The sequence below is a fragment of the Melopsittacus undulatus genome (genome assembly GCF_012275295.1).
Source record: "Melopsittacus undulatus isolate bMelUnd1 chromosome W unlocalized genomic scaffold, bMelUnd1.mat.Z SUPER_W_unloc_2, whole genome shotgun sequence".
Lineage (NCBI taxonomy): Eukaryota > Metazoa > Chordata > Aves > Psittaciformes > Psittaculidae > Melopsittacus > Melopsittacus undulatus.
In genome coordinates this window covers 1,592,113-1,607,594 of record NW_022993944.1, presented here as the reverse complement: position 1 = coordinate 1,607,594, position 15,482 = coordinate 1,592,113, and the positions used below count along the sequence as shown (strand labels likewise).

General features: G+C 43.0%; 1 protein-coding gene across 1 annotated transcript in view; it reads left to right on the top strand.

The window, feature by feature from the left end:
* The first annotated feature begins 222 nt into the window (after positions 1 to 222).
* LOC117438210 (fatty acid 2-hydroxylase-like) overlaps positions 223 to 15,482 on the top strand; it is a 112,679-nt gene continuing 97,419 nt past the window's right edge. The window contains exon 1 of the mRNA XM_034073700.1: positions 223 to 364. Within this exon, the coding sequence (XP_033929591.1) occupies positions 223 to 364 (142 nt within the window). The remainder of the gene's footprint in view (positions 365 to 15,482) is intronic.

The following is a 15,482-nucleotide window of genomic DNA, read 5'->3' as shown; positions in this document are numbered from 1 at the left end:
AACCAAACATTTGAGCAGTAACTCAAAACATACATGCTATCAGCAATCGTTCCCAGCCCGAAAGTCAAAACACAGCACTGCACCAGCTACCAAGAAGGAGAAAAAATTACTGCTACTGCTGAACCCAGGAAACCATGGCAGGGGGGTTGGAACTGGATTATCTTAAGGTCCTTTCCAACTCTAACTATTCTATGATTCTAACTACCTGAGAAGGTAGTGGTTATGTACATTAAGGCACACCAGAAGGTGAGCTTGATGCAGGAAGAAGAAAATAAGCTGGTGGACAGAGAGGCAAAAGAAGCAGCAAAAGAAGAGGTAATTATAGAAGGAGTTTTAATTTCTGATGGGAACATTCCTTTAGAAGGTAAGCCAAATTACAATAAGGAAGATCAGAAATCAACCACAGATCAGGATGGAATACTAAATAATGAGGGGTGGGCTCAGTGCAAGGGAAAATAATTGTCCCCTCCTCTGTGTTATGGGCCTTTATAAGAAGTGAGCACCAGAAAACACACTAGGGAGTGGATGCTTTACATAAATACTTACTAAACAGATCTCTGCCTTCAAACAAACCCCAGTTAAATTTAAATATTCCCAAACTCAAAATGGGCCAAATTGGAAGGGATAATGGACCAGGCCAACAATGGCAGATTGACTTTACGGAACTGCCAAGGAAAGGGGTGTATAGGCATTTGTTGGTACTAGCAGACACCTTTTCAGGTTGGCCAGAAGCTTTTCCAACTAGGAGCGCAAAAGCCTGGGAGCTAACGAAAATATTGTTACAGGAAATAATACCACGATATGGAGTTCCAGCCACTATATCTTCAGACAGAGAACCGCATTTCATTTCAAATGTGGTACAACAAATTAACAAACAATTAGGTATTGATAGCAACTTCATACTCCCTACCACCCTCAGTCAAGTGGTCAGGTGGAGAAAATGAACCATCTAATGAAACAACAAATTGTGAAATTGGGTCAGAAGGCCAGTTTACCTTGGCCCCAATCAATTAACAACTCAGGAAAATTGAAAAACATGTGGCTGTAACTCAAAGCAGAGGACTGGATAGTACCATAAATAATACACAACCTGGAGATTATGTGTATATAAAATCTTTCAGACCCACAGGAAAAAGAAAAGATCTCGAACCAAAGTGGAAAGGGCCGTTCCAAGTACTACTCACAACTTTCACAGGTATCAAAATTAGAGATTACTCAAGTCAAGAAGGCTCCAAAGACTCCCTGGAAAATCACATCGAGCAGTAATTACAGACTAAAATTAAAACTAACTCACAAATGGTAGAGTGAACCATTGGTGTTAACACAATGTTGCAATTCTAATCAGAATATAAATCTGGGTATCACTTAATACCTGAATATGAGATAAGGGTAGTGCAAGTGCTGCACATATTACATGAAGGTTGGCCCAATTATAATGCCTTCTGTAAAACGAGATAGGAAATCTCGTGGGTAAAGGTGTATACACGGCTGCTAGCGTCCGTTTGGTATACACCCACAAGAAGCAGCTGGCATCCTGTGGTTTACAATCACAGGAGGCAGCGGGCATCTGGTGGTTTGGGTCCTCCAAAATGCAGTGGGTGTCTTGTAGGAAAGTTTTTGCTTTTTAAAATTAAATCCTTTATATCTACACCATGGTCCAAGTCATAGTTTTATAATTGGCCCATAGACACGGTTGTGAGGATTTTGAAGGTATGTGCTGCATGAACTTACCTAACCATTCTGAATCAATCCATGCTAGGCGGATTGGGTGAATGGCTAAATAACCTAGGAGTTACTGGATGGTTCAGAGATATACATAAAAAAGGCCTTCTAACCTTAGCTATAGTACTACTCATTTTACTGATTGCACTTTGTATAATACAATGTATATCAAAATCACTTCATAAGTCAATAGAAGGAACATGGATAGCTCTGTCGTAAATAATATTGTAAAAGAATTTACTCACTTTATATAAAAAGGGGGGATTGATACAGGGGTAACCAATGTACAGGGGGGTAATACAGAGAAATTGTACAAGGGGGTTAAAGAAATTCCTTTGCTTAAACAAAAGTATTGTCTGTCGTAAATACCTAACATGCCAAGGCATTAACTACTGATGAGGGGGAGAAGCAGATGCTTAGTTCTACTGTAAGGGACAAAAGCAGATGTTTGGTTCTACTGATAAGCAGGGGAGAAGCAGACTGGGCACAGACCAAACCCTAAGGCCATGTGTGAATATTAAAAGATGAAAAGTTTAAGAAGAAGAAGACTCATTTACTTCATCTGGAAGACTCCTTCCCATGACCAGAAGGGGCACTGCACAGGTGCAAAGGACCTTCTAGCTCATTATAATATGAAGTGGGGATAGATAATAAATATGTATAGGCGTATCGAGTAACCTAATGCATATGTATAACTTAAGAGAATAAATGTAAAGGAAGAACAACCCTGAGGGGTGCATACTTCGGAGGAGCTATCCCCATTCACCTCAGCACTGAATAAAAGCATACAGACTTTACAACTTCAACAAATTGTGTAGTCTATCCACTGATTCAGAGAAAACTCCAGGAACAAACTCGCCAACAGAGTTTCAAGTTGTCAAGCAGGTATTCTTTATTGCGGCACCAGGAGACACGGGGGATAGCTCCTCCTAACATGTGTCCCCATATTGCTGTACAGGCCATCCTTATATGGTCACTGGGCATATTACATCATTTTCCAGAAAGTTTCCTGCATTTGTACAAAAATGTGATGGTGGTCTTTAAGGGTCATTTACTTTTCCCAGCTTAATTAACATTACAGACATAGCAATCATCCTGTCCTGTAACTTATCAGTTAGTTTAAGTGCTCCCATCCTGGCCATCAGCTAGTCCCAGATACTCCCCATCCCCAGGTCCTGTTTTTCCATTCTGCTTTCTTTTTTTCTGTCATTTTGCAAATTCTTTTGCAACATTTTATATAATACCATTACCATCTAGAGTCTTTTGAAAGTTTTCTGTTTCTACTTGATGCTTAAATTTAATTTCTTTTTCCAATCTTCATAACTTATCATAGATCATTTACAATACCAGAAAGAACATTTTGTTATACCACAAGTAATCAATATTAAAACTGTTGGGGGTCGAGCATGGGCGCTTTAACAGGCTTGCAGCAAGCTGTGAGAAAGTGAACCTCTGACCCCAGGCTAAAAGAAGAAGCGTCAAGATCAGCAAAACAGGAACGCAATAACAAGATGCCAGAAGCATGATGTAACGCTAAGCTGAAGCGAAGGTGTGAAACCAATCAGGAGAGGCAAAGTGGAGCGTGTACCTCTCGCGGGCAAAGTGAAGCAGCCAATCAAGTAATGCGTGATTGCGTGTAAGACAGTATATTAAGAGCAGCCTTGTAATCAATAAACGGAGCATTTCGTGAACCTACATCGTGTCGGTGTTTCCTCCCCTCCACCTGGCCGCGGCATTCTGGTGACCCCGACGTGATACCAGGAGAGAGAGAGACCGCGGACGAGAGAAGGTGGAGATCCCGGCTGCCCGAGAGAGGCAGGCTGCCCGAGAGAGGCAGGAAAAGAGCTCAAATTACGTGGCCACGGCTGACCGGTGAGTCAGGCAGACTGCGGTCTGGTTCGGGATGGGTTTTGCTGTATCAGCGATAGAAAAGGCTACGATAGAAGTGTAGCGAAGAAAACAGGGTACTCGATACCCCGACAGGAACTTGTGGACTTTTTATTTTGGTGCCGACAAAGGGGGTTGTTAGAAAATACGGGACAGTTATTCTCCAAAGATCAATGGAGTAAGATAGGGGAAGAACTGTGGGAGTCGGTGAAGCTTTTAATCTCGAGATTTGGGAGAAAATTACTAAGGAAGAAGCCCCTGATTTATGGCTGTTTTCAGTCCTTCCTAAGGTGAAGGGAGCAACCCTTAAAGAGACAGACCTAAAGTTAATGTTGAAATGGTCGAAGACATGTTACCCAGAGATTTATGAGTCTACCGGATTTGAGATGTCCTTGTGGAATGGGGCAGGAGTTAAGCTGTGGAATGCAGCCACGAAAGGCAATGAAGCTGTGAAAAGTTTGTTAGTCATTTGGAGAACTATTTTAGAGACGTTAAAGTCAAAAAATGAGATCATGGAAACCAGTGCCCCCCCCCCCGCCCCCCCGAATCTCCGCCGGTTGCCGCTATGGCTGCGAAGATTGATGTCGGGGATGAAGATGATCCTTTCAACCTGAGCCCTATTGACCCCGAGAAGGAGCCTGTGCGCGTTCATCAGTTTGCTGTTTCTGCTCCTGAGATTCTGATGCCTGATAATGCCGATGCTGACCTGGATGGTGCTTTTGACCTGGAGCCTATTCATCCGGAAAAGAAGCCTGATTTATATCCCCCATATCCTCATGATAAATGGGTAGCTGTAAAGGGAGAAGTGAGATGGGTGGGGGATGTGGATGTATTGCACGGTTTCCCGTGGTGTGTGTGCTTCCCACCTGAGATGGGAAGGTCTCTTGTATGCTCTTATCAGGGGTAACGGGCAGAATGTGTCAGACCGTGGAGTTGGGACCCCATATACAACTCCTTTGATACAGTCTCTCTGTGATACTCATGTACTAGAAGTTGGTAAATATAAGTATGTCCATGTTTCTATTGACCCTTGGAAACCTTTAGAGGTATTGCTGGCAACTTCTTCTGACATAGGCTGGCCACCTGTGTTGGAACGAGTGTGCATTTTGGTCAGTATAAAAGCCCAAGCCTCATGCGATGTGAGGGAGGCAGAGCCTCTGCAGGGACGCCTGCTAAGGTTGAGCCTGTCACCTTGCACTGCGATGATGCTTCTTGGAGCTGGTTTCTTAATAGTCTTTACAAGGTCCTTGTGCCACGTCCTGTATGTGGGACTGTGCAGTGGGAGCAATGATTGTCCGGATTTTGTGTTTCAAATATTGTAGTTCTGTGGAGAGTGTATGTGGGATCCCATATATGCATATATGTGTGTTTGTGTATGTGTGATGAGGGCAGACAGTGTTCTGTATATTTTTTGTTGTCAGGTTCATGTAAAAAGTTTTAACAGGTAGCAGTTCAACATTTTGGGCAAGAAAGGGTCAATGCATAAGTGCAGCAGGTATTTATGGTTGACCATCTAAAAAAAAAAAAAAAAAAAAAAAAAAGGGGGGGAGTGTAATGATGGAGCAAACTCCTTGACTGTTAACACTGTACAGTTTACTTCTGCAGCTGCTTCACATCCCCTTTGCATTAGAATGCTTCTGGGCATGTGTTGTATGAATCTTTCTGATCATTCTGAATCTATTCACAAGAAGTTGTTTGAACTTAAAGAAAATATGAAAGAACTTACTGTAGAAGCAAATCCTATAGACTCTTGGTTAAAATCGTTAGGAATAAGTAGTTGGTTAAGGAGTTTCATCATGATGTTTAGTGGACCAATAATGATTATGTTGTAAATTTTGTTTTTTGGACTTTGCTTGTTACAATGTACTATGCAACGCATGCAGCAAATGACAAACGCCTTATTTGAAAAAAGAGGGGGAGATGTTGGGGGTCGAGCATGGGCGCTTTAACAGGCTTGCAGCAAGCTGTGAGAAAGTGAACCTCTGACCCCAGGCTAAAAGAAGAAGCGTCAAGATCAGCAAAACAGGAACGCAATAACAAGATGCCAGAAGCATGATGTAACGCTAAGCTGAAGCGAAGGTGTGAAACCAATCAGGAGAGGCAAAGTGGAGCGTGTACCTCTCGCGGGCAAAGTGAAGCAGTCAATCAAGTAATGCGTGATTGCGTGTAAGACAGTATATTAAGAGCAGCCTTGTAATCAATAAACGGAGCATTTCGTGAACCTACATCGTGTCGGTGTTTCCTCCCCTCCACCTGGCCGCGGCATAAAACAATATTAATATTCCTGCAACCAGTTGCCTTAACCAGGAGAGATCAAGTAACCATGAAGTTAACTTTTTCCATATTTCTTTAAACCCCAAGAAGGTATCATCCTTGGTCATTTATTGAAAGATTTACTTTATTTCCAAATTTCCTCCAGATCTGTTTCAGGAACTTCAACTTTCACTGATCATGGAACAAACCCCTTCTTATGAAGGGGTAATGTCTAGTAACACGTCTAGAGCCATTCAGTTTTGTAATACCAGTTTAGATATACTTTTTATTTCCTCTATGGTTGCTGAGATATTTACAATTGCCTTCTCTAATTCACTTACTCCCAAAGATGGAATTAGCCATCTCACAAAACTATGAAATGCAGTATTCCATTCAGCAATAGGGTTAAATCCTTGCTTGACCAATACCATCCTTTCTCTTCAGAAACAGGCCTCCACTGAACCACAATACCATCTATATTAATAATCTCATATTCTGGTTCCTGGTGTAATATATCTTTGTACACAGGTATAATATTCTTTACTTGGATTAGGATTAACTATTCCAAATCTTAACCCTTCCTGCAGATGTAGATTGCTAGTATTTACCCATAAATTTGTCCATGAGATAGTGTTGGAAATTGGAACGCCAATTAATGGAAGCCCCTGATCTCCTGATTCAGGCAACTGTGCACACACTCAACAGTCACTACAATTAACAATTTTAGTAACATTCTGCATTAATTTCAGGTGTAAGTATTGGTCCCAAACTGGTATGCCAGTTATCATATAAATCCAAATTATGATCTATACAATTTCATATGTAAGGGTTCAATCCACCATGTCTTCTCTGATTCTGGTGCTTTCTTTATTCTTGAATAATATATCCAACCAGGTTGTTCCTTCATATTCACTGCTCTAAAGGTAGTCAATATTATCTGGTACAGTCCCCTCCACTTCTCCTGTAGAGGATTCTCTTTAAAAATTCTTAACATAAATCCAGTCTCTGGATTTAAAAGGGTGAGTCGAGTAATCCATGCCTCTTGCTCTTGTCCCCAATATTCTCTTATTTCTGCTAATTGTTTTCCCAGATTTACCACTTCCAGAAGACTTTCTCCTTTAAACTGGGACTGATATGGTCTTCCATATAAAATTTCACATGGTCTAGCCTCTTCTTTCAATCAAGGTTTAGTTCAAATTCTTAATAGAGCCAGTGGTAAGGCTTGGTACCAATATTAATTTATTTCCTGACATATTTTACCAGTCTGTTGTTTGATCAGATGAACCATCTTTTCTACTTGCCTTGTATGGAACACGTAGTTGCCAATCAACTTCTAATTTTTTGCTAATTTCTTGTAACTATTTTGCTCTAAAGTGCGAGCCTCGGTCGGAAGAAATTGCCTCTGGTACTCCAAAACAAGGTATATCATTTAACAATGTTCCAATTACTTGTCTTTCATTACTTATTCTACAAGGGAATGCTTCTGGCCACCCTGAAAAAGTATTCCTTAACACCAACAGATATTGGTAACTCTCTGTTCTTGGTAATTCAGGAAAATTTAATTGCCAATATTTGTCACTAATTGCCAAATTGTCACTAATTGAACTATGGTATATAGATTCCTTCCTACAATTTGCTCGTCTAATTATTTATACAAACATTTGCCACCCCAATGAGTTTTATTATGTTCCTCCTGAAGTATCTTCCAGAGTTGATTACAGGGAATTACAATTCGCCCATCAGGTATCTGAACCCAACCCTCTTTGTTTTCCTGTCCTTTGAGATCTTCAATCAATTTTCTATCCTCCTTTGAATACCTAGGTTTTTGATTTCTCAATTGTTAGTTTGCCATCAGCGATTAAAGGAATGATTTCAGACTGTTCAGCTTCTTGTTTGGCTTCAATAATGGCCAAATTATCTCCAATTACCTGATCAGAGTCACCAGCTTCCAGTAGTCATAGAATTTCTGTAGCATGTTTAATTTTTTTCCCCATATTCAAAAGTTCTCATTCTTTCCAGATAGCGCCATGTGCATGGACCACACCAAATGCATATTTAGAATCAGTCCAAATATTTATCCTGTTGCCTTTAGCCAATTCCAGGGCTCTCGTTCAGCATGTTCTAGAGGTTTCTTTCAAATCTGGTGGGCTTAAATATACAGTCTCTATAGTGGCCAAGCAGCCATGTGTTAGTGGTTCTGTCGATCGTTCCTGCAAAAAGGATGCTGGATTCACAACATTAGTGACCACAATTTCTATATCATCGTGTTGCACAAGGGTGGCCTGGTATTTTCAAAAAAACATGAAGGAGGTAACAGTGGGCTTCTTTCTGTTCCAGAACTGCTGATACAACATGGGACACTAGGTACAGTAATCTTTTGTCCCAAGGTAAATTTGCAAGCCTCTTCAATATTCATGACTGTTGGGGGTCGAGCATGGGCGCTTGAACAGGCCTACAGCAAGCTATGAGAAAGTGAACTTATGACCCCAGGTTAAAAGAAGAAGAAGTGTCAAGATCAGCAAAACAGGAATGCAATAACAAGATGCCAGTAATTGCAGAAGCATGATGTAACGCTAAGCTGAAGCGAAGGTGTGAAACCAATCAGGAGAGGTAAAGGGGAGTGTGTATCCCTCGTGGGCAAAGTGAAGCAGCCAATCAAGTAATGCGTGATCATGTGTAAGACAGTATATTAAGAGCAGCCTTGTAATCAATAAACGGAGCATTTTGTGAACCTACATCGTATCGGTGTTTTCTCCCCTCCACCTGGCCGCGGCATTCTGGTGACCCCGACGTGATACCAGGAGAGAGAGAGACCGCGGACGAGAGAAGGTGGAGATCCCGGCTGCCCGAGAGAGGCAGGCTGCCCGAGAGAGTCAGGAAAAGAGCTCAAATTACGTGGCCACGGCTGACCGGTGAGTCAGGCAGACTGCAGTCTGGTTCGGGATGGGTTTCGCTGTATCAGCGATAGAAAAGGCTACGATAGAAGGATTGCTATGCGTAGCGAAGAAAACAGGGTACTCGATACCCCGACAGGAACTTGTGGACTTTTTATTTTGGTGCCGACAAAGGGGGTTGTTAGAAAATACGGGACAGTTATTCTCCAAAGATCAATGGCGTAAGATAGGGGAAGAATTGTGGGAGTCAGTGAAGCTTTTAATCTCAAGACTTGGGAGAAAATTACTAAGGAAGAAGCCCCTGATTTATGGCTGTTTTCAGTCCTTCCTAAGGTGAAGGGAGCAACCCTTAAAGAGACAGACCTAAAGTTAATGTTGAAATGGTCGAAGACACGTTTCCCAGAGATTTATGAGTCTACCGGATTTGAGATATCCTTGTGGAATGGGGCAGGAGTTAAGCTGTGGAATGCAGCCACGAAAGGCAATGAAGCTGTGAAAAGTTTGTTAGTCAGTTGGAGAACTGTTTTAGAGATGTTAAAGTAAAAAAATGAGGTCATGGAGACCAGTGCGCCCCCCCCCCCCCCCTCCCCCCGAATCTCCACCGGTTGCCGCTATGGCTGCGAAGATTGATGTCAGGAATGAAGATGATCCTTTCGACTCAGGTCCTATTGACCCTGAGAAGGATCTGAGTTCATCAGTTTGCTGTTGCTGCTCCTGAGATGCCTGATAATGCCGATGCTGACCTGGATGGTGCTTTTGACCTGGAGCCTATTCATCCGGAAAAGAAGCCTGATTTATATCCCCCAGATTCTCGTGATAAATGGGCAGCTGTAAAGGGAGAAGTGAGATGGGTGGGGGATGCAGATGTATTGTACGGTTTCCCTGTGGTGTATATGCTGGTTCAAAACCCGCAGTGGGAAAGTCTCTTGTATGCTCTTATCAGGGGTATCGGGCAGAATGTGTCAGACCGTGGAGTTGGGACCCCGTTTACAACTCTTTTGGTGCGGTCTCTCTGTGATACTCATGTACTTGAAGTTGGTAAACATAAGTATGTCCATGTTTCTATCGACCCTTGCAGACCTTTATAGATATTGCTGGCAACTTCTTCCAACATAGGCTGGCCACCTGTGTCGGAATGAGTGTGCATTTTGGTCAGTAAAAAAGCCCAAGCCTCATGCGATATGAGGGAGGCAGAGCCTCTGTGGGGACGCCCGCTAAGGTTGAGCCTGCCACCTCGCACTGCAATGATGCTCCTTGGAGCTGGTTTCCTGATAGTCTTTACAGGGTCCTTGTGCCACGTCCTGTATGTGGGACTGTGCAGTGGGAGCAATGATTGTCTGGATTTTGTGTTTCAAATATTGTAGTTGTGTGGAGTGTGCTTGTGGGATCCTATGCGTGTCTGTGTCTGTGTATGTTTGTAATGAGGGCAGACTGTGTTCTGTGTATTTTTTGTTGTCAGGTTCATGTAAAAGTTTTAACAGGTAGCAGTTTAACCTTTCGGGCAAGAAAAGGTTAATGCAAAAGTGCAGTTGCCGATAGGCCGGTGGTTTTAGCTGTGCAAAGCAGGGTGAGCGACTTTGAGAAAAAAAAGAAAAAGTAATGATAACACATTCTAGCTGTTATTAATGACTGTAGTTTTGATGTATATTGCTTAAAGCTTGTTTTCCAGACAATATGCATGTGTAATAAAAAAAAAAAAAATCACTTGAGGGCAACTGAAAATTAACAGCTTGAATATGCATGCTTGTAAAGTAGCTATTATTAGAGGTTGTGATTTTGTGTATAAAACCACCTGTATTTACTAGCCAGTTGCTAACAAGAAACAGTACCTTGTATGGATTTGTCACTTGTAAAAGACATGTTAAAGAAAGCAAATTTGCAGCAGCTGCTAGAAAATGCTAAGGTTAAAGCTAGAAAAATTCTAATATGATGGTACTGTTACAAAGCAAGTAATGGAACAAATTAAGAGGGTGGGAGAACTCCACTGTAAGAAATTTCTTTGGTTAGTCCCTCGCTGCCATCAGCATCTTCAACATGCTGATGCACTCTGTGATAGTTACTCTGCTAATGTAAATCCGTGTGTGCTTTGCTGTAGTAGTGACTTGTTACTGGGTTAAGCAGGTGAAACTCTGCATTGACAACAAGGTGCAAGGACAGAGATTGACCAAATGCCTGCTACCATAGTCAAGGGCAAGACTGGGTTGGCCCCTGTGTTTGCCACCAAGAATAACCTTTAGCTCCACTGCTGGCTGCAACCAGCAGGTGTAGAGCGGTGGAGACACATGCCATGCCAGACCTTGATGTGAGGGATGGCCTCCGCTGTTATCAGAGAGCCATACAGGAGAAAAAGGGTAGGCCCAGCTGTGTAAAGCTATCAACAGGACCATACTGGCTGCCAGCGAAATGTACAAAGCCGCAGAATTCAACCACATAAAGAAACAGCAATGGTAGAAATCTTTGTAAAATCTTTGTAATATCTGTGCTATTATGTGTGACCATGGGTAATGGAAAAGTATACTGAGCATATCTGTTAAATCCCAACTATTCCAACCTGTTATATGGTGTGTAGGATTCACTGGTATGCCACATGTTATAAAGGTTCAAGTGACTTCAAATCAGACCAGTCTTACTGAAATAATGCTGCCTAGAGTAGTGGGTTGTTATGTTACACAAGCCAAGCAGTGACAGAGCAGACAAACCAAATTGTAAAAAACTTTTAGTAAAACTAAAAAGGGGGAGATGTGGAGACTGTGTTCTCACAGGAAAATGAATATTTGGTGCATGAGCTCTGAATAAGAGCAGCCTTGTAATCAATAAACGGAGCATTTTGTGAACCTACATCGTATCGGTGTTTTCTCCCCTCCACCTGGCCGCGGCACATGACAAATGCTGCCACAGCCCTTAGGCATCTGGGCCATCCTTTGCTTGCTTCATCCAGCTGTTTTGAAAAACACGTCACTGCCCTCTTATAGGGTCCTAGTTTCTGAGCAAGGACCAAAGCTATTCCCTGTTCTTCATAGGAATATAGCCAAAAGGATTTAGTCACATCCGGAAATCACAGAGCTGCGGTTCTCTTTAGCTCTGTTTTTCTTAATTTCTAAAGCCCTCCTCTGCTGAATCAGTCCATTCCAAAGAGAGAGGGATTTCTTTTAACAGTTCATATAGTGGTCTTACCAGAACACCATAATCATGCATTGAAAGTCTGCATCATCCAGTCATTCCCAGGAACGTCCGGAACTCCTTGATAGTAGATGGTCGTGGCGTTTGACAAATGGCTTCTTTTCTAGCAGTTCCAACTTCTCTGTTCTCCTATTATTTCATATCCTAGGTAGGAAACTTGGGTTTGAATTAGTTGGGCCTTTTGTCTGGATACCTGATACTCATTCAGTCCCAGAAAATTCAACAATCTCACCATTCACTTGACACATTCTTTCTTTGTTTCTGTGGCAATTAATAGGTCATCCATATATTGTAACAGAGTCCCCGTCTGAGTGGGTGGATTCCATGGTCGAAAAATCTTTTGAGTATTTTTAAACCCTTGAGGTAATACTGTCCGAGTTAATTGGGTTTTTTTTACTGTGTCAGGATTTTCCCTATTCAAAAGCAAATAAATTCTGGTTTTCTTTGGCCAACATTAAACAAAAGAAAGAGTCCTTTAAGTCCAAGATGGCAAACCGTTTGATTATTATTCAATTTAGTTGATAAGGTATACAGATTAGCTATTACTGGATGAATATCCGCTAAAAATTTGTTGATTGCTCTGACATCTTGAACCAATCTGCAACTTTATTTCTTTACCAGCAAGATAGGAGTATTATATTCCAATTCACATTCAATTAATAATTAATATTTTAAAATTTATCAATGATTTTTAGTTCCCTTTCCCTGCAATTTTAGAGGATACTGTTTTATTTTAATTGGGCAGCGGCCTCCCTTTTTATTTCTACTTTAACAGGTTTCATAATGGTTCATAAACTCTGAGAATTTGAAGACAATCTTACCCCTTCCATCATTTCAGCTGTGGAAAAACTGTCTCATGATCTCAAACAGTTGAGGGACGATCTGTCTGATTTATCTAGTTCCTCATGTGTGCCAACACGCGTTTCAGATATTAACAAAAGGCATCCTATTGCTCGAGAGAGAAAATATATAAGATACACACCATGGGCCACCCTATGGTTTTACCTGCGGGATCACGGAGAAGACATGACAAAGTGGGATGGAAAACCTACTTCAGCCTTGGAGGAACGTGTGAGTGAATTGAAGAGAGGAGCAAGGGCCAAGAATGATCACCCCATGAGAGCTGCAGCTTCAGTCTCTGGTGAACAGGTTCCCAGATGGAGTGGAAGAGCTAATTTTACTCCAGCTCCTGTGATAAAGAAGAATAATCCCTTTCAGCACGACTTAGGTGTCCAAGATTGTGACGACGATGACTATTAGAGGGGCCCTGCCTCCAACCAGGTGGAGGTAGGGGACAATCGTATTTACTGGACTGTGTGGATCAGATGGCCTGGCACATCAGCCCCACAGAAGTATAAGGCTCTAGTTGAGACCGGTGCACAGTGTACCCTGATGCCATCGAACTGTCAAGGGGTGGAACCCATCTATATTTCTGGAGTGACAGGAGGGTCCCAAGAGTTGACTGTACTAGAGGCTGAAATTAGCCTGAGTGGGGAGAAATGGCAAAAGCACCCCATTGTGACTGGTCCAGAGGCTCCATGCATCCTCGGCATGGACTACCTCAGGAGACGGTACTTCAAAGACCCAAAAGGGTACCGGTGGGCTTTTGGTATTGCTGCTTTGGAGACTGAGGAAATTGAGCAGCTGTCCACTGTGCCTGGTCTCTCAGAGGATCCTTCTGTTGTGGGGTTGCTGAAAGTCGAAGAACAACAAGTGCCAATTGCGACCACAACAGTGCACCGGCGGCAATATCGCCCCAATCGAGACTCCCTGATTCCCATCCATTATCTGATCCGTAGACTGGAGAGGCAGGGAGTGATCAGCAGGACCCGCTCACCTTTTAATAGCCCCATATGGCCAGTGCGAAAGTCTAACGGAGAGTGGAGACTAACAGTAGATTATCGTGGCCTGAATGAAGTCACACCACCATTGAGTGCTGCCGTGCCGGACATGTTAGAGCTGCAGTATGAATTAGAGTCAAAGGCAGCCAAGTGGTATGCCACGATTGATATTGCCAATGCATTTTTCTCAATTCCTTTGTCGGCAGAGTGCAGGCCACAGTTCGCTTTTACTTGGAGAGGTGTCCAGTTCACTTGGAACCGACTGCCCCAGGGGTGGAAACACAGCCCCACCATCTGCCACAGACTGATCCAGACTGCACTGGAACAGGAGCAAGCTCCAGAACACTTGCAGTACATTGATGACATTATTGTGTGGGGTGATACAGCTGAAGAAGTTTTTGAGAAAGGGAGGGAAATAATCCAAATCCTGCTGAAAGCTGGTTTTGCCATAAAACGGAATAAAGTCAAGGGACCTGCACGGGAAATTCAATTTTTGGTAATAAAATGGCAAATGGACGTAGACATATCCCTACAGAAGTAATCAATAAGATAACAGCAATGTCTCCACCAACTGATAAGAAAGAATCACAAGCTTTCTTGGGTGCTGTGGTGTTCTGGAGAATGCACATTCCAAATTGCAGTTCAATCGTAAAGCCCTCTCTATCATGTGACCCGGAAAAAGAATGATTTCAAATGGGGTCCTGAGCAACAACAAGCCTTTGAGCAAATTAAACGCGAGATAGTTCAGGCAGTGGCCCCTGGACCAGTGTGGACCGGTCCAGATGTGAAAAATGTACTGTACACCGCAGCTGGGGAGAATGGTCCTACCTGGAGCCTCTGGTAGAAAACTCCAGGGGAGACTCGAGGTCGACCCCTTGGTTTTTGGAGTCGGGGATACAAAGGCCCGGAGGCCAGCTATACCCCAACGGAGAAAGAGATATTGGCAGCTTAGGGTGGCCCATGACACTTCGGGCCATCAGGGCAGAGACGCAACGTACAAATGGGCTCGTGATCGAGGGGTGGACTTGACAATGGACACTATTGCCCAGGTTATTCACGAGTGTGAGACATGTGCTGCAATTAAACAAGCTAAACTGTTAAAACCTCTTTGGTATGGAGGACGATGGCTGAAGTATAAATATGGGGAGGCCTGGCAAATTGACTATATCACACTCCCCCCAACCCGCCAAGGCAAGCGCTATGTGCTTACCATGGTGGAAGCAACCACAGGATGGCTGGAAACATATGCTGTGCCCCACGCCACTGCCCGGAACACTATCCTGGGCCTTGAGAACCAGATTTTGTGGCGACATGGCACCCCAGAGAGAATTGAGTCAGACAATGGGACTCATTTTTGGAACAACCTTATAGGCACTTGGGCCAAAGAAGATGGCATTGAGTGGGTATATCACATCCCCTACCATGCACTAGCCTCTAGGAAAATTGAACGGTACAGTAGGCTGTTAAAAACTACAAAGAGAGCAATGGGTGGGGGAACTTTCAAGCATTGGGATACACATTTACCAAAGGCCACCTGGTTGGTCAACACCAGAGGATCTGCTAACAGGGCTGGCCCAGCCCAGTCAGAACTTTTACATATTGTAGAGGGGGACAAGGTCCCTGTAGTGCACATGAGAAATTTGCTAGGGAAGACAGTCTGGGTTACTCCTGTTTCAGGCCAAGGCAAACCCACTCGTGGGATTGC